Source organism: Meriones unguiculatus, chromosome 5 (genome assembly GCF_030254825.1).
Source record: "Meriones unguiculatus strain TT.TT164.6M chromosome 5, Bangor_MerUng_6.1, whole genome shotgun sequence".
In the NCBI taxonomy this organism is placed as follows: domain Eukaryota; kingdom Metazoa; phylum Chordata; class Mammalia; order Rodentia; family Muridae; genus Meriones; species Meriones unguiculatus.
Window position 1 is genome coordinate 113,880,907 of NC_083353.1, and position 18,630 is coordinate 113,899,536.

At 54.6% G+C, this 18,630-nt stretch overlaps 1 protein-coding gene across 4 annotated transcripts; it reads right to left on the reverse strand.

The window, feature by feature from the left end:
- Positions 1-884: 884 nt before the first annotated feature.
- On the reverse strand, positions 885-14,925 carry Atn1 (atrophin 1). 4 transcript variants are annotated; one of them, XM_021636964.2, is made up of 10 exons: positions 14,716-14,918; positions 8,495-8,670; positions 8,043-8,180; positions 7,805-7,918; positions 4,674-6,646; positions 4,296-4,518; positions 3,247-3,943; positions 2,049-2,192; positions 1,544-1,724; positions 885-1,447 (listed from the first exon to the last, which is right to left on the reverse strand). In XM_021636964.2, exons 2-10 carry the CDS (start codon positions 8,519-8,521, stop codon positions 1,414-1,416), a joined length of 3,531 nt encoding a protein of 1,176 aa, XP_021492639.1. In that variant the 5' UTR covers positions 8,522-8,670; positions 14,716-14,918; the 3' UTR covers positions 885-1,413. The 4 variants fall into 4 exon arrangements, with proteins under 4 accessions (XP_021492639.1, XP_021492637.1, XP_021492638.1 ...); XM_021636962.2 differs by having other exon boundaries at positions 4,674-6,649; positions 14,716-14,916; XM_021636963.2 differs by lacking the exon at positions 14,716-14,918 and adding an exon at positions 14,396-14,510 and having other exon boundaries at positions 4,674-6,649.
- Between the last annotated feature and the right edge of the window lie 3,705 nt (positions 14,926-18,630).

The window sequence follows — 18,630 nt, forward strand, 5'->3', positions numbered from 1 at the left end:
GAGGCCCGGTGCCCCATGTTCTTGTTCTTATCCTTACCGGCTCTCGTCACCCACCCATCTCCTCCGCAAACTGCGAGGACTCCAGAACGTCAGGCCTTGAACCACTTCAAGTTCAATGCTCTGAGGGCCACCCCCCACCTCATTAAAAATCAAGGGAGTCGGGCATGCACGCCTTCAATCCCAGCCCTCGGGGAGGCAGAGGCAGAGGCAGGCGGATTTACGTGAGTTCGAGGCCAGCCTATTCTACAAAGCGAGTCCTGGACAGCCAGGGCCACAGAGACAAACCCTGTCTCGAAATACGAGAAGAAAAAGAGTTGCAAAAATGAACCACCCTGCCTGGCAATTCTCAACTGCTGTAATTCAGGCCTCAGGGGATCCCACACCTTCTTGTGGCCTCCGTTGGGCCCTTGCATTCATGAGTACAGATACGGACCCATACACATAATTAAAAATAAATCTTGGAAGACAAAAGGAGTATTAATCTTATATTGGCCTACTTGAAATGATGCAAATTCAACTGTTTCAAAACCATTTATCTAGCGATGCCGTGGAAATGGAGTCAGATTCCTGAAACTTTTGTTTCCGGGGCACTCTGGTGGCACGTTAGCTCAGGGACGTAAGTACTTCCGCGGTCTGAGCAGTGTTTAGATTTGGCCATGCTTGTTGTGGGCCTGAAAGACCTCAGCTGCCTTCCCTTCGCCATCTGGGTAGAAATCAAGGGCCTAGTATGGGGCACCCCCATAAGCACAGCTGAGGATCCAGCTCTTCAGTTCCCATCAGAAAACCCCATCCCTCCCCACTTCCCCCATGACAACCAGAGCTCTCTCGCCCTTCCCACCCCGCCAGATCCACACCCCCCAAAAAACAAGCCACAGACACACTCCTGGGGAACCGTGAGGATGCTTTTGTTTGTTTGGTTTTGGTCAGGATGTTTTTTTTTAAAGAGCATCATATAGATATTTATATATATAAATTATTAATGTGGGGCGGGCAGGGGGCACGCATCGCCGAGGGGTGCACACACAGGGATGGGGTAGGAGCGGCACACAATGCTACGCAAAACAGCCACATCTAACAGATGAAATAATCACACCAACGGGTTAGGGGAGGCGCGGTGGCCACCGACGATCGGGCATAGAGGAGAAGAAAGGCAGGGGATGGGAAGAGGGATCCGGTCCAAGATACTGTGCACTTTCCGTCCCCACCCTTGCCACTTCCCACCTCTGCACACAACCCAGGGCCTTGACCCTGTCTGTCCCTTCTTCCCTCCCTCCCTCTGCTCAGCTGCAGACACTCTGCAGGCGGGCAGCACCCTCTCCTCGGCTGGGGTGGGTGGGGGTAGGTCAAAAGGTTGGGGGAGGGTCCTCCAAGGTCTGGATGAAGGAGCAGCGGGTGCTCTCTGGATGGCAGGCTCTACAGCGGCTTGTCGCTTTCCTTCTTCAGGTGACTAGGCAAGAGGCAGCACATCACAGAGATGAGACGGAGAAAGGGCCGTGCCATGGTGCACCCACCTCCCCTTGTGCTCCAGGGGTAACCCCAGTACCTGTAGTAGTCTTCCTGGGCAGGAAGCGGCACGCTGTGCAAGGGGTGATGGGCGTGTAGCCACTGCTGCTGTTCCAGCGCCAAGCGCTGCAGCTCTGCTGACTGTGCGTGCATGGCCTGCAGCTGATGAGCTGCTGACATGGGAGCAGAAAGGGAGGCCGGCAGGTCCCGGTAAGGGGCAGCTGTGAGAAGAAAGCACAGGAGTATGACTGCTGGGCGGGGCCAGCCGGCCACTCTCCGGGCAGGGGCAGACAGAGGAAGCTAAGGCTAAAACGTCAAGCCTCACCACCTATTCCCAGTCTGCCAGTGGTGGGACGAAATCAGAAGTCCAGCCGCTTTGCCTGGCCCTAGAACTCGAGGCTCTTGGACAGAGACCTCAGCTTCTCTGTTTCTAGCTTAGCTGCACACGCCTCTCTCCAAACTCCACTCAGCCCGTTCCACCACCCACGTCCCTCTGTTCTGGCCTTCCCTCACTTGAGCCTCTCCACCCCAACCTCCATCCTTACCAAAGAGCTGGTGACGAAGAACTTCGTTCTCGTGCAGAGGGTGAGGAAGAAGGGGATTAGGGAGGGTCCCAGCTGGGTAGGGGATCCGGGTAAGGTGAGACCCTGAGGCCAGGGGGTCAATGAGAGGGTGCACCGAGGCGGAGGCTGGAGAGCAGAGAAGAGGATGGTGTCACCAGGAGGCAGGGGTAGGGACAAGCATGCATCGGGGTGGAGGGATTCCCCCTGCGAAGAGACAGACACTAGGGATCCAAAGCAGAACGAAGACAGGACAGAAGGGATAGAGACCCTCCGAGATGGACAGAAGAAACTCTGGAGCCACAGATGAGGAAGACAGGAGGTTACAGTTAGCAGACAGCTCTTACGAACAAAGAAAAGAGTGGATTACTCTGAAGGGATGAAGAATAAATTTAGGAAAACTTTCTTTAAAGTTTAAGAAGTGAAACAGGAAGAAATACTAAGAAGTGGGTTGAATATAAACAGAGGACAATGTATAAAAATGCCAAAAGCCATCCAGTCATGGTGGTGCACACCTGTAATCCCAGCACTCTGGGAGGCAGAGGCAGGTGGATCTCTGAGTTCGAGACCAGCCTGGTCTTCAAAGCAAGTCCAGGACAGCCAAGACTACACAGAGAAACCCTGTCTCAAAAACAAAAGCAAAAATAGCAAAAGCCTGTTGTTTTGTATATTTAGTAAATAAATAAATGCTCTAACGAGGGAGGAAGATGAGAAGAAACAAAGAACTCAAAACGAACAAGTCTGAGGCCAACCAGGAAGTGTTCTGAGCTATAAGTGTTCTGAGCTAGTAAGACAGTGCATAAAGTTCAATATTGCCTATGGCACCCAAACCAAAATTATATGGGCTTTCCTAAAAGGTTCTGAAATCTACAGATGGACAGAAACACAGAAGACCCCTAGAGATGAGGAAAGGAGATGCTGGCAACAAACAAGATTGGCACAGAGAAACAAGAACTTTGATATGCGAGCAGCTGGGAGAACGAGGATAGGAAGACAGAGAAGGTGGTCGTCCTTCAAAAGGCTCCAGCTTGGTTTGAAGGAAAAGTCAAGGAAGCAAAGATCAGAAAAGTATTCTCAGGAGAGTGTGACTGAGGTCAGACTAGGAGGGGGAAGCTCTGGCCAGAGGAACGGAAGAACGTTAAGGGATACGGTGGAGCCATAGTCCAAAGCAGGAGTGTCTTACCTGCATGGATGGCGTCCTGCTGGTGCAGGTGAAGGTGAGAGTGGATATGGGAGTGCTGGTGGTGATGGGGAGTCACGTTGAGCATCTGCAGCCGGGCCAGTGGGTCATTGCCGAGGGCCGCCACCCTTTCTGCATGCTGCCTTTCAGCTGCCAGCCGCTCAGCATAAGACATGTCAGGACGCAGGGCTGGCCCGGCTGCCAGCGCTAGCCGTTCTCGCTCCAGGGGTCCCAGGCTCGGATGAAAAGGGAAAGGATGCAGGCCAGGAGGCCCTGGCTGTAGAGCCAGGCCCCCGTGTCTGGGGAAGGGATCCAGGCCTGGCCCCGGGACCCCATGTAGGGGTTCCAGCTCACTGGGCTTCACCTCAAAGCCAGGCTTGAGCCTGTCACGGAGGTCACGTTCACGGGCTTCCCGCTCCCGTTCTCGGGCAGCCGGGTCGCTGCTGTACAGGGCTGGGACATTGTAACCCAGAAGCCCCGGGTCCACTGCCCCCAAGGGCACATAGAATGGGTGGTTGCGATTGCCAGGAGACATGACATGAGGTCGAGCATATTCACTGAGAGTACGCAGGGCTGGAGTATCAGGACCCAGGTAGGGGGGCACCGTAGCCACAGCGCTGCCAGGCTCAAAGGGAGGCCGATGGGGCACTGGACCCAGAGAAGGGCACTCCACTGGAGCACGGCCCTCCTGGGCCAACTTCTGCGGGATACAGAAAGAAGTGGAGTCAAAATAGCAGATACAGAAACAGTTGCTGGCCCCAGGTTGCCCCTCTGTGTCAGTCAGTGGTCCAAAACCAAAATGCCTCACCTCACCCCACCCCACCCCACCCCACCCCACCCCCCTCTGTGTCAGTCAGTGGTCCAAAACCAAAATGCCTCACCTCACCCCACCCCACCCCACCCCACCCCACCCCGGCTTTCTTTTCCTTCTGCCTGGAAACCTGAGCTTCCTGGGCTGCAGTGGCTCCTCCCCTCCGCCAGGTGGCGAAGCGCCGGGCGCCGCTCAGCCCGGCAGCGGGAGAGGCGCGCGGCGCACCTTGTGACGCACTCACCACGCTGCGCTCCAGCTCGCGCTCTTTCTCGCGCTCGCGCTCCTTTTCGCGTTCCCGCTCGCGCTCGCGCTCCTTCTCCTCGCGCGCGCGCTGCTCGGCCTCGCGCCGCACTTTCTCCACCAGGTCGGCGCGCTTCTTGGCCAGCTTGGAGCCCTCCAGCGGCACGAAGTACAGGTCGCTGCGCGCGCACGAGTTGAAGCCACGGTCCAGGTGCTTGTTGAACCTGCCGGGGGCGGAACTGTGAGGCCGAGCCTCGAAAGCAGGCCCCTGCCAGCCTCCGAGTCTAGTAGCGCGGTGAAACACGAACGCAAGGCCCCTGCCGCCCCCTTCCGTCTTCCGCTTCTAGACCCACCCGCCCCCGGGCCCGCGGGTGCTCACCTGGCTGACTGGCTGGCGTGGCTGGGCACGTCCACCACCTTGGGAGGGGGCGAGGGGCTTCGAGCCGGAGGCACCGGGCTCTCGGGCGCTTCATACTCTTCGGCCGGCTCCTGCTTGATCTGCGTGGCAGTCAGGGGCGGCCCTGTAGCCGGGGCCGCGGTTGGTGGAGGCAGAGACGACAAACTCGAAGGCCCCGCAGGTGGCAGGGGCCCGGGCCCCACGGTGGGCGAGCCTGGTTTGAAGGTCCCTGGGCCTGCTGGCGGAGAGGTGCCTCGATAGCCAGGTGGGGTCCCTGTTCTGAAGGACGGTGGTGACCCTGGTTTGTATCCAGGCGGGGTGGCTGTCTTGTAGGACCCTGGGGACGGGGCTCTCTTGCTGTACTGAGGGGGCCCAGGTGGTGAGGCCGTCTTGTAGCCTGCTGGCGAGGAAGCCACGGTGGCGATGACAGTGGAAAGAGTAGCTGAAGAGGTGGTGACTGGAGGAACTGGTGGGAAGGGGTAGGATGACCCTTGGGGCCCCTGGGAGGAGGAGGAGGGGTGTGAGCATGAATAGGAGGCTTGAGAGGAAGAGCCGGAGGAGTTGGAAGAGGAGGAAACCGGGGGACCATTGGGACCTGCTTGGCTGTAGGACACCTGGCCATGAGGTGGGGGCAGGTGTGCTGGTCCTGGTGGGTAGGGCCTCAAAGACCCCAGGGATGGTGACATGTTGTAAGGGTGCGCATGATGGGAGCTACTGCTCTCTAGGGGATGAGGATACGCTCCAGGTGGAGGGGGCCCAGAGTTTCCATGATGTTGCTGCTGCTGCTGCTGCTGCTGGTGATGATGATGTGCGGGGGCTGGCGGGTGGGCTGTGGACTGACCCCCAGTAGGAGGGAAAGGGCCTGGATGGGTGGTGGTGTTGGCCAAGAGGCGGCCATAGGGAGGAGGCGGCGGTGGACCCTGGCTCCACACGGCCTGGGATGGGAGAGAGGGCTGGGTATACTTGGGCGGCTGGTTAGCGACAGACATACTTGTTGGTGGAGGGAAGGAATGAGGATAACTGGGCAGGGCCTGGGAAGCTGGGTACTGGGAGGCGGAGGAGGAGGAACTAGAAGCAGCTGCTGCCGAGCTACTGGAGGCTGAATACGGATACCGCATTGGGGGCCCAGGGGCAGAGGAAGAAGCTGGGGGCAAAGGGTGGGGTGAGGGAGCCAGGGTTGGCCCCTTCTCTGGGCCAGGAGGAAGTCCACTCATGCCCTGCCCCATGGTATGGGGAGAGGGCAGATGCCCAGGGATTGGCTGAGCCCCCATGCCAGGAGGGGAGGCCGAGGCATTGTTGAGGGGTCTCAGGGCAGGCGGAGGAGGCAGGTTTGGTGTCACGTGGGGAAAAGTGGCTGGCGGCGGAGCAGAAGGCAAGTTCCCACCACCCACTGGCGCACTGGGTGGCTTTGTTGGAGGAGCACCACTGGCTCCAGAGCTTGATATTGGAATTGGGGTGGTGGGTGGGGGGTGCTGCTTGCCTCCACTAGGGGCACCCACTGAGGAGGCAGCTGCTCCCCCTTTGGGACCCATGGGGGGTCCAGATAGAACACCTCCACCAGCATTCCCTGGATAGAGCTGTGGGTGTGGGGGAGGGGCTCCAGAAGGTGGGCCCTGGAATAATCGAGATGTAGGGGGCTCCATCGGAGCATGGTATCCAGTCGGTGTCACAGAAGGGTGGGGTTCAAAGCCAGACTCTGGCTGCCGGGGAGTGCTGTCTGGTGGTGGTGGAGGGGAAGGAGGAAAGAGTGGAGGCGGGTGGTAGGGCCGAGCCGGGCCCTGGGACAGGCCAGAAGATGAATCGGAGTCATTCTCCACACTTCCAGGGCTGTAGATGCTGGGGGATGTGCTTCGGTTGTCCTGATCTATATCTCGAGGGTCACTGCTGCCGTCGTCGTTAATGCTTCGCCCGTCCAAGCTGTCCAGATCCGAGGGAGACTGTGGTCGAGGGAGCTCCTGCTGTCAGGGAAGAGAGCTGACTTTCCTTTCCTTTCCTGGTTTCCCAGGATTCGAACTTACCTCCCACAATCATTTCCTCCTCACGGTACTGATGTGCTAGTGTGATGGGGAGGCTTGCTCAAAGCCTGTCATCTCCCTCCCCACATCTCAGGTGCTCCCTAATAGTCAGCATATTTCCTTCTCAAGTGCCCATCTCAAACTCTGTCCCTTCACCACTAACTGCAGACCCTCGCCACCTCACATGTACACACTCACCTCAGGCCTCCTTTAGCTTTTTCCAAATGCTAGGCTTCCTTTTCTTTTCTTTTTTTTTGGGGGGGGGGTAAAGACTTATTTTTATTTTATGTGCACTGGTGTTTTGCCTGCATGCATATCTGTGTGAGGGTGTTGGAGCCCCTATAACTGGAGCTGCAGACAGTTATAAGCTGCCACGTGGGTGCTGGGAATTGAACCAGGTTCCTCTGGAAGAGCAGCCAATGCACTCAACCCACGAGCCATCTTTCCAAGCCCTCCACCCCCACCCCACCCCACCTCTTAAATACGGTTTCAGACAGCCCAGCTGACCTCCAACTCACCATTTAGCACAGGATGAGTGTGGATTATTTGAGGGGAGGGGGTTGATTTTTTTGAAATAGGGTATCTCTGTGTAGCCCTGGCTCTCCTGGAACTCACTCTGTAGACCAGGCTGGCCTTGAACTCAGAGATCCACCTGCCTCTGCCTCCTGAGTACTGGGATTAAAGGCCTGCTCCCTGTTGTACAGCTTGACTTTGAATTTTTTATCTTTCTACCTCTGCCTTCTAATGCTAGCATAAGAGATGTTCGTTCAATACCATGCTCAGCTTTTAGATGTGCTTGGACTCAGCACTAGCACTAGGTAAAGCCACCAGCCCCATTTTTGCATCCTTACAGCTTACCTGTTCCTTCCACAAAGGAGGCTAGGATACCTTCCCTACCCAGCCAGTCCCCTTTGGCTCCGCCTTGTCACCTACCGCCCTACCGTGAAACGAGCTGTCTGCCATATTATAGACAGGGTCACTCAAGCACCAAGACAGGACTTTTCTATCTAGGCAGAGATCAGAGCAGGAGTGGTGCACAAAAGAAGTTTGAAGAAAGAATGGACAGAAAACAGTCACAGCAGCTACAAGGTCTCTCACCTCAGTTTTGGTCTTTTTGGGTGCGCTGGTCTCCTCACTTTCACTCTCTGAGATCTCCTCACTCCGGCCCTGCTTGTTGGCCTTGGGGGTAGAGGTTTCCTCTATTCGGGCCTTCTGTTAGAGAGAACACTCCTGTGTTCTACCTCGTTCTACCTCAGGTCTCTGCCAGACCTGAAGCCCCCAGAGTACCCCATCAGTTGCACTGCTGTTTACCCCACGGGGCCAGAGGACAAAATACCTTGGCTGTCTGCCTGGACTTCTCAGCTTTGCCATCACTGCTGGATGTGCTGACCCCTCCAGGGGAGGCCCGGCCCCTTGATCTCAGCTCTTCCCGGGGCCCGGGGGCCTCTTTCTTCCGTCCACTCCTCATTGACATCTGAGGGCAGGATGGATGCAAATAGTGTTTTTTGGTTTTGTTTTTTCAAGACAGGGTTTCTCTGTGTAGCCTTGGCTGTCCTGGACTTGTTTTATAGACCAGGCTGGCCTTGAACTCTCAGAGATCTGCCTCTGCCTCCCAGACTCCTGGGATCACACAGGCATTCACCACAACACCCAGCTGCAAGTAGTGTTTTTACGCTGCACCTAACTTCAGGCTACACACTGTGTCTGTACTCCACTCTAAGTCCTTCCTCCTAGCTTCTCTGCCGCTGTCCTGCAGCTGCCATACTGCTTACGGTAGCTTCTACTCACTGAGTCTTTATTCTGTCGTGTCTTCATTCTTCAGGCTGTGGAGACCCCATTCTCCTCTGCCTGGGCAGCTGAATACAGAAACGTATCTGCTCTACTCCAGGCTCCCCGCAGTTGTGACCTGGGAAGCTGGAAGCAGTTGTAGGCACGTGGTTCTTGCAGGGTGTTTTCAGTGAAATCTGTTAGGGAAAACCACCAATAGCAGAAACAGTAGGGACAGTCAGCTGCACTGGGGTCAGGAGGCATGGACCACAAGAGGCTGTGACATGTTGCACAGGCTACATCAGCTAAGGGAAGGAAAAATCTTACAGTATACTCGCTTTTATCTCTAGGGAAGACAGAAAATTCAGATGTACCTGTGAGCCCGACCTAACACACAGCAGGATTCTGCCCTTCACAAGCCCTAAAGGGGATCTGTGGCCTGGTGCGGCAGTAGGTGCCTGTAATGCCAGCACTCAGACGGCTGTAGCATAGGCATCACACATTCAGAGCCAGGCTGAATTAGACAGCAAGTCCTGTCTCAAAACACAAAACAAAACCTTTGTGTACTCATGAATTCCAGAGCCTTACAAATTCCAAAGAAGCAGGAAGAAATGAGGCTGAAGTGTTAGTTTACTGAATATCTCCTTTGTGTCAAGGCCTTCACATAATGATTTTATGTAACATCTCCAACATACTCTAAGGTGGGCATTAAAAGGAAAGGGACCCAAGGCTCAGAATCGTAACCTTCCCCACCTTCCACAGGGAAGAACACTGACAACAACCCCAGAGCCAAGCCCTCAGCAATCCGACTTCAAAGGCCAGGCTCGCTCTTCTAACCTTTCCTCAGAAGTCAAGAGAGAATTCTAAGAAGGCCTAGATTAGTCACACAGATAAGAGTCTTTTTTTCACATCAGATGATGCAGAAACCTGTCCCATCTACAGTAAGGAGCAGCACAGCCTCACCAACGTCAACCCCAAACCTGGGTATCTTCAAAACTGCAGAACATTTAGACAGCCCCAGAAGGATGCATTATCTAGTCATTGTCCTTTTCCACTCTGTGTAGCCCTGGCTGTCCTGGACTCCTACTGTAAACCAGGCTAGCCTGGAACCTAAAAATTCACCTGCCTCTGCCTCCCCGTGCTGGGATAAAAGGTGTGTGCCTCCACTGCCTGGCTCCACTTAACCAGGTTTTTGCCCATAGAGTCAGCCAATCTGGATTGACAAGATTTTGGAAGAAAAATTGCAGAAAGTTCCAAACAAAATTTGAATCTGCTACATTGCCACTACCTGGCTCCATCTACAAGCATGAAATGAAGTGTGGGTGCAGCCTTTTCACAGGCCCTCTGCCCCTCTTCAGCTTTCACCATCCAACCATTGTTTACCTTCTCTGCCCGGCAGGTAGTTAGGGCGACAATGGTTTGTAACCTTGGCTTTGAATAGGTAAACTTTATCAAACATTTACATGGAATTGATTACTGTACCTGATCTACAGATGATTCAAAAAACATGTTAGAGTATGTGAGGTATAAACAGACAGGGGGACCTGAGTACATGTTCATTTTGATGGGGAGTGCACTGGAACAAATTCCCCAGATACCAAGGGATGACTACATGGCTGTTTCTTGTGCTTAAAAGGAATGTCAAAGCTTTCACAATGGCCAGAACCAAAATTGACTGACTGATTGAGGGGAAGGGTATGTACATGCCATGATGTGTGGAGGTCAGGGGTCAACTTGTGGGCATCAGTTCTCTCCTTTCTCTCTGGGACCTCAAGACCAAACTCAAGTTGTCAGGCTTTATGGCTAGTGCCTTTCCCAGGGAGCCATTGCACCAGAACTCAATTTTTTTTTTGGGGGGGGGGCATTTCCCAACAAGGTTTTCTGTGTCCTAGAATTCACTCTGAAGACCAAGCTGGCCTCGAACTCACAGAGAACTGCCTGCCTCCCAAGTGCTGGGATGAAAGGTGTGCTTCACCACCGCCTGGCCCAACTCAAAATAATTTAAAACTACAAAAAGATTTACAAATTTTAAACCTGTCCTCTCACTTGGCATCAATAGCCTGTGTCTAGCAGTACAAACATGGATATCGCCATCTATCTGTGTCTCCATAGCCAGCCATTTTTAGCTGCACTTTAGCTCCTTATCCTCCTGCCTCCACTCCCCGAGCGCTAGGATTACAGGCTTACTTGACCTCAAGCAAGTAGCCTGAACTGTATTTCCAGGCCCTTGTACTTGTTTATAGTTCTTGCTAAGAGTCAAACCACTCCATAATACTACCCATACATTTTTCAAATTTCATTTTCTATGTATGGATGTTTTGCCTGAATGCATGTATATGTGCCATGTGTGTGTCTGGTCCCTGTGGAAATCAGAAGAGGATAGCAGATACCCTGCAACTAGAGTTAGGATGGTATGACTATCATGTGGGAGCTGAGAATAGAACTTTGGTCTCTGCATGAACAAGTACTCTAAACCACTAGGCCATCTCTCCAGCCCCCTTTCTCTCCCCTTTCCCTCTCTTCATCCCTTTCTCTGAGACAGGGTCCCACTATGTAGATCAGGCTGGCCTTGAACTCACAGATATCTGCTTACCTCTGCCTCGTGAGAGCTAGGATTAAAAGTATGTGCCACCATGCCCTAGCCTGTAAGATATTTTAAGAACAAAAAATACAAATTAAAAAAAAGCTATTTTCATAGTTTTCCTTTTCATACTTTTTTCTGGTATCGTGTACACACACATATGGGGTCTGTTGTTGTCGTTATTTGAGACAGGGTCACACAGTACACCATGTACAAGCCTCAAACTCGGGATCCTTCCATCTCAGCTTCTGCAGGAGCACCTCACCCAGTCAAGTGTCCTGTTGTCAGTGACCTTTAAACCAAGTGAATGCCAGCCGGTCTTCTTGGTTGTTACTGTTTGGTTGAGGTAGGAAGAGGTCAAGTGCTGGCATTACAGGCATACCCCGGGACTCAGCAGGTCCTCTGAATCACCTCATACCAACCATGAGAACAGACTCAACTTACCCACTCATTCTAAGTTGGAAGGTGAATGTAAATGACATTTCTACATGTATTTTCCCTAAGGAATACAGAGTAATTACTTTTTGCCCAACTCCCTGAACCATATGGAGGTAGGCAGTGAGGAATGAGTGAGTCTAGCCTTTCCACAAAATGGATGGGACAGAGTCCTAAGTCTAAACTCTCAACTGCTGCTTTGTCCAGTAGAGCTGTTTACTTCAACTACAGCTATAACCACACTTTCTAGCTGTTTTGTGTACTGGGTTTAGAATGGTACACATTACCAGGCCTGGTGACACATATCTGTAAATCCATCAGTTGGCAGGTAAAGGCAGCACCAGCCACCCTTGGCAAATAGCAATTTCAAGGCCAGTCTAAGTTTCATGAAACCCGCTCTCAAAAAATAAAACTGCAAATGGAAAATGAGGTGGAGGGGAAATAAAGAACAGCACCAAGCAGAAGAAACTTAACAAGAACGGCACCAGCAGTGACTTCCTGGGGCTGATCTCTTTATCAGCCCCCTTGAGCAGGGTGCCCCGCCCCCTCCCATCACAGAACCTGTTCGCCAAGTCAGTTTGGATCCTAAAAGATCCGAAAGGTCAAAAACACACCAAAGTTCCTTGGAGAACAGAGCAATCACTGTGTGCCTTTCTTTTTAATCAGCTGAAATCTGATAAATTTTGCAATGAGTAGCTCTGGAAGAGAAAAGCAGTCATCAGTGGGAGAGGAAGGGATGGAGTTGAGGTTGGGGTCAGATCATAGTTAAGTCTGAACATAGATAGGTAAGGTGGTATTCTAACACCGAGTGGCACTCCATCTTGCCTAGAGGCTGTCGCTAACTCTTACAAAGCATCTGCCACATACAACAACAACAGCACACATTGCACACACTGGCCTTCATTACCTTATTGCAAAAGAAAAGCAAGGAAGACCAAACTCGTAAGGCAGAGAAAGAGCCCATCGTGAGCAGAGGAAAGGGATGTAGATCAGTGGTTCGAGTCTAGCATGCACGAAGCCCTGTGTTAGATCCCCAGGACCTTATAAAACAGGGTGTGGTACATGCCTGCAATCTCAGGATTTCAGAGGTACAGGCAAGGAGATCACAAGTTCAAGGTCATTTCCCTACGTAGCCAGTTCAAAATGAATGACCTGAGTGGAACCATGGGACCCACATGGTGGAAGAGAAGCAACTCAACACAAGTTACCCTTTGACTTCCACTTGTGCATCACTGCATACACAAAATAAGCATAAATTTTTTTTCCCAAATAAGCAAGAATGTCAGAAAAAGACCACATCACAGACTCCCTGGGAAGAGCTCATGGGGTGGACTTGAGCATCAACGACAAGCCTCTATCATTTTAGACCTGCCAGCCCAACAGCGGAAGCACAGACCAGCAACAACAATGCGGTATCCTGAGCCTTGCTGGAACCCAGGACTGCTGAAGGAGCCACAGAGGCCATCTCACCGTACAGCGAAGGTGAAGCTCAAAGACGAGAGAAATGGCTTGCCCAAGGTCATACAGGTCCAGCCAGAAGCACACCTCAGTCTCCTGGCTCCTGTTCCACAGCATCCTGCTCTGCTCTAGGCTCTTTCACAGCCCTCTCCCTTGGGCCACCCTCACCTGAGACACACCTGGAGAGCCCTGCCATTTCTGCAAGTTCAGAAAAGTAAAAGGCCAAGGGTTAGCTGAATGAAGGGGTCACCCTGAGAACAGACAGGAGATCTAAAGAGGAATTCAAGAAAATGAAACAGTTCAAAGAGTCAACCATTTGCAAGACATACAGGTGGCAGAGGACACAAGAATGATGATGATATAACTTGGTTTTTTAATTGTTTGGTTCTGAAACTCAAACCCAGGCCCTATGTATGCATACTAGGAAATAACAATACTACTGAGCTACCCCAAGACCACATAGTTTAAACAGCAATATTTTCATCTTCCCACCATAGCCAGGTGGAAGCTTGCAGGCATGACCTGAAAGCAACAGGGCTACCTCTTCCAACATACTTCTGGGGGAGAAGGGGTGTATCCCCTTAGACAGCTCTCAGAACCCCACCAAGGGCCCCTCGAACATGGCTACAGGCTGAGACCCAATCTACATACTATTGGACTTCCCACTGGATCACTGCCATGGCAACAACATGGGTAAAAAAAAAAAAGGAAAAAAGTGCCCCTCAAGAGACCATCCCAGGGGTCCAACTGGCAGGCGCTATTACCACCTTAGTTGCCAAAGCAACTCCGACCTTCTTACAGTACCCTCAGGGAAGGGAGCTTTAGGGTAACCTGCCCCAGGCACAAAGGGAGATCTCTGAGATCAAAGCAGTAACGAAGGCCTCCCGGATAGCGCCCAGCTGTGGGGCTGCCAGTGCTCTGGGGATGAGGGTGGAGGTCACAGTTCCTCGGAATGCCTACACGATTGCCCAATTCCCTCTTCTTTCCCATCCTCCCAACCTTTCCAATTCTTCCTTCAGGATTCCTGCCTTTCTTGTTAGTGTCAGGACGACTCACACTGCCAAGCCTCAGTGCCACCCCCCACCCCACCCCCGCACGAAGTAACTAGGTCTGAGATTAGGAAAACAGGGTCAGGGGTGACCTGGAATGGGGAAAAGAAAACTGAGTCACAAAAGATTCGGCCTTCCCGTTTCCACCCCAGAAAAGGTCCAGCTTCTCAAAGAAGGGCCTCTCCTGGTCCTTATCCCCCAGGTTCAACCCCCTGCTACAATCCTCTTCTCGGCACCTACCACACCCCTTTCCCACTTCCCTTCTGTCCCTAAGATCTGCAACCCCGGGTTCTGGAGCCCGGGTTCTGGGCCTGTGGGGCTTCAGGAGCCTTCACGCCCCACCTCGCTGCCATCTCTCCGATCTCCACGAACCACCCCGCACGGCAGTCCCCGTTTTACCTCCGCCAAGTCTCCACCTCGGCGTTCCTCCCCTTTAGGCTCTGGTCGTGGCGACGCTCGGCCCGTCAGCCCTCCTCCCGAGACCCTTCCCCCCCTCCTCCCACCTCCCGAGCTCGCGACTCCCGGGCCCGCGTCCCTCCTCCGGGCGGCCCCACCCCCTGAGCCCCCAGGCTCGGGCCCGGTCGTGCCCGCAGTGAGGGAAGGCGACCGGGAAAATAACAAATGGAGGCGGCGGCGGCGGCGGGAGGGGGGGCCGGGAGGGGCGGGTGGTGGGGGCGGGGAGCCACCGGGCGGCCCGGGCCGGCGGCAGCGGACCTTACCTGCGAGCGGCTCCGGACGGCTGGCTGGCTGGCTGCGAGTGCGGTCGGGCTCCGGCGTCTCCCGGAGACCGCGGCGGCCACTCCCCGCCCCTCCTCGCCGCGCGGCTTCAGTCGCCGTCGCCGCGGCGGCGCGGGCGGCCCCGGTCCCCCCGGAGGGCGGCCCCCATGCCCCGCTCCCCCGCGCAGCCCCGATCGGCTCTCTCGCGCTCCCCTCCCGGCCGCCCGCCCGCCCGGAACGCGCCGCCCGCCCCCGCTGCGCCGCCCGCCTCCGCGCCCGCCGCCGCCCGCACTCGCGGCCCCGGCGGGGCCCGCGACCCCCCGGCCCTCCCGCCGCTCGCGCCCCGCGCCCCTAGCCCGCCCCGGAGCCAGCAGCCCCGAAACGCGTCCTGGCCCGAGGCCCCGGCCCGGCGCCCGGCTGCGGGCGGGCGGACGGGCTGGGCGGCGCGTCCGGCGACTCGCACAGGAAAGCGGACGGCGGAGGGAGGGCGCTCGGGAGAGGGGGATGGGAGCAGGGAGGAAGAGGGAGAAGGAGGGAGCGCGGAGGAACGGAGGAGAGAGGGGCCCGGAGGAGACGCGAGGGAGGGAGCGCGCGGCGGTCGGGGGCGGAGGATCGGGGAAGGGGAGGCGCCGGGCGAGTTGGCCGGAGCCGGCCGGGGCGCGGAGAGAGAGGGCCTCGCGGCGCCGAGCGTGGGGAGCTCGCGGGCCCCGCGCGGGAGAGGGCTGGGTGGGAGGGGCTGTGGACTGGGAAGGCAGACATGGGAAGGCTGAAGAAGTTTGGGGACGAGAGGGGCTGTGGCAGGGGTGAGGTGGGAGGAGTTTGGGGAATACTGAAGTAGAGACTGGGATAATGGGGCTTACTGGAAAGATGGAGAGGAGGGGCTGGAGGCTTAGGGTCTATTTCGAAGAGAACACGATGGAAGTTTGGGGACCTGAGCGGAAAAGAATGAAAAGATGAAGACGTACTAAAGGAATGGTGTTCCTGGAAGAGATGAGAGTTTAAGGAAGGGGGTGATTGGTGTTGTGCAAACCACAAGAATTTGGGAATGGTGGAGGGAAGCCCACAGACACCTCCGTGGGAGAGGAAGCATGTGAGGTGTCAGAAGAGGGGTGCGGGGTGGGGAAAGGTGGGACCAGATGCTTATTCTAGAGGGAGACTGGTTTGGGGTGGGTTGGTAAAGCCCGAGGGTAGGGACTTGCAGTGCAACTAAGAACTGTTTCCTTTGACAAATGAAGTGGAGGAGAATGAATTAGAGCAGCCTGGGAGGGAATATACACGATAAATAGGGTCTTCGTGGCATCGTGGAGGGAGGGTCAGGGATGGCAGAAGAGAAGGGCTGAAGATGGAAAAGGAGGGCACTGTGGAGAGGTGACAGAATGGGGTCGGCAGGCCGTGGTTTGTAAGAGGTAACTGAGGAGAGCTACCGTATCCGGTTTCCTCAAGTCTGTTAGCATCTTTGGTCGTGGTCCCGGAAGGGATGGAGTGGGGGGATTAGATGGAAAGGGCCTACAGACACCCATAGGTGCCCTAGTCTCCTACAACAATTGTTGGAATATGGAGGCACTTCCCTAGCACACTCTTCCTAACTCTCCTGTCTGCCAGCCATGCCCACTCTACAGCTACGAGTCCAGCACCCCCATCAGCCCACCAGTGCCTTCTCCTGGGCTCCCTGTCTGGCCCCACACCAGCAGCGACATCTCTCAGGACAAAGGACACTAGAGACAGGGTGATTTTTGGCAGCTGAAATTGGGAAGGCTAGAGAAAGGGAGGGAGACAGGCTGGGAAATGGGAAGAGCCGGAGCTGGAGTCTGGATTGGGAGCCCTTACTAGTTCGCTAGATTTGGAGTGGGGGTAGGGTAGTTGTGGGGCCAGTCTAGCTGCAAACCCAATGGTGGAGTGGGAGACACCCAATGGGCTCGCTACCTTTGGGGGAGGAGGGAGAAAGGCTGGCCCTGTAGCAACCTAGTAGATCCTGTGTCCCCATTCCCTAGGCCAGATTCAGCCAAGTTCTTGAACTTACCCAAAAGCTCTACACAGATTCCAAAGCACTAGGGAAACAGAAAGAATGCTTGCTCCATCTAGGAACGAATACCCTCCCCACCATCACCCACGCCGAAATCCCTTTCCTCTGCAGGGACTCACTTTACCCCCATGCCCATCTTGGCCCCTTCCAGGGCCTCCAAGAGACCAGGCCAGCTCCCTGTCCTCTTGTACCCTTGCTTCCTTTCCTCTATGTTCCTTCCCTCCACCAACTCATTTTGCTCTGAGACTCCGCCTCTCCTTCCCCTCCCTCTTCCCCTTCCCATTGCATTTTCTCTCTTTCCTTTAGTTTCCCACTGGGCCTGGCCCAAGCCCTTTCCAAATCTTCTTTAGACTGGGCTTTTCTCCTTGTTTAAACCATGAGGGCAAACAGCCTAGATGGTAATTTACATAAGCCTAAAAGAAAAATGTAGGCCTTGGTAAGGACGGGATGAGACTGGGAAAGGAAGCCAGCCTCACACCTTCTAGGCCTTCTGGTACCCAAGGCCAGCCTCATAGCTCAGCTGCTGGGAGCATCATATATATACACCCCACCCCCATCCCTCACCCCAGCTCCCTCTCTGGCCCCAGCCCCCCACAATCCGCTGGTCTCCAGGCAACGGCACAAAAGGAAAGTAGAGAGGGGCCTTTGGAGGCCCAGGCAGAGCTAGCTGTAACCCAATCCAGCTCAGTACCTGGATGGGGGTAGGAGTGCTGTCAGAGAAAGACACCTAGCTAGGATGGAGGGAAGAAAAGGCAAGGGTTAGGAAAGGTGGCTGCAGCTACAATAGCCCTGGCCAGCCTGGGTGTTTCTGAGAAAGCAGCCGCAGAGAGAAGTGTAGCAAGCCCCATCCGAGGCATAAAGGGGTGCTAGGAGAGAAGGTAACAACGGATGGTTAGGATGGTTACGCAGAAACTAGAGGCACAGGGCAGGAGAGGGGGCAAGAAGTTCTTTGAACTGAAAGCAGCTGAGGGATACAGGAGGGCAAAGGGTGGGAATAGAGATTTGGCCCCTGCCCATTCACCAGTGAAAGTTTCTGTTAGCCCTAGAGTGGGAAGGAAGGCTGAGGGAGCTTGGGACCAGAACTTGAGGGGATCAGTGAGAGGCGAGAGAGAGAGAGAGAGAGAGGGTGTGTGTGTGTGTGTGTGTAACCTTGAAATTCTTCCTACCCCAACCTCACCTTGGCATCTAGTATGGCGTCCTGCAGAACTTGGGCTCCCCCTAGTGGCCACCTCTACCCATGGGCAGATGCCAGCCCTAGTACCCGAAGCGTAACAACGTAAGGGGGATTGTCCCCCAAGGTAGGCTAAGCCGTTCAACACCACAGCCCCACTGGAGCCGAAGAGTTAGAGGTCTCTTGCCGCTCGCTGACGTCTTCCTCACAGTCTGCACAGTCCGGGAGGCTGTTGAGCACTTCAGGCACTGCATCCATTTTACTGAAGAAGTCAGACTCCTCAGGGCCCTGAAGCCATACTTCCCTCCCTTTCCTCCATGAAGTCCTGTGTCATTTCAAAGCCACCCAGGATTCTGTTGAGGCCACCCAGTACAGGAATACTTTCCTTTTTAGTCTACCACCGCTTTATTCCTTCTTCGGTCAAAGGAACACCTTCCTCCTCTCCCCGGGTACACTCTACCCCTGACATCTGAGGGACTCCTGGACCACAGGTTAAGAGTCCTTAGTTCAGCCGGGCTTGGTGGCACATGCCCTTAGTCCCAGCACTCAAAGGCTGAGGCAGACGAATCTCTGTAAGTTCGAAGCCAGTCTGGTCTAAAGAGTGAGTTCTAGGACAGCCAGGACTACACTAGTCTTGAAAAGCAAAACAACAAAAAAGCCAAAATCAACATGGACCCCACCTAGCCAGCAAACCCACAAACTGGTCATGTGTTCAGTGGCTTT

Excerpts from the sequence above, each read along its gene's own strand:
- Atn1 (XM_021636962.2), bottom strand. The coding sequence starts at position 8,521 with ATGAAGACACGACAGAATAAAGACTCA. Across the intron at positions 6,650-7,804 it reads CCAAAAAGACCAAAACTGAG|CAGGAGCTCCCTCGACCACA; the intron begins GTGAGAGACCTT and ends CTTCCCTGACAG. Across the intron at positions 3,944-4,295 it reads GCGAGCTGGAGCGCAGCGTG|AAGTTGGCCCAGGAGGGCCG; the intron begins GTGAGTGCGTCA and ends TGTATCCCGCAG.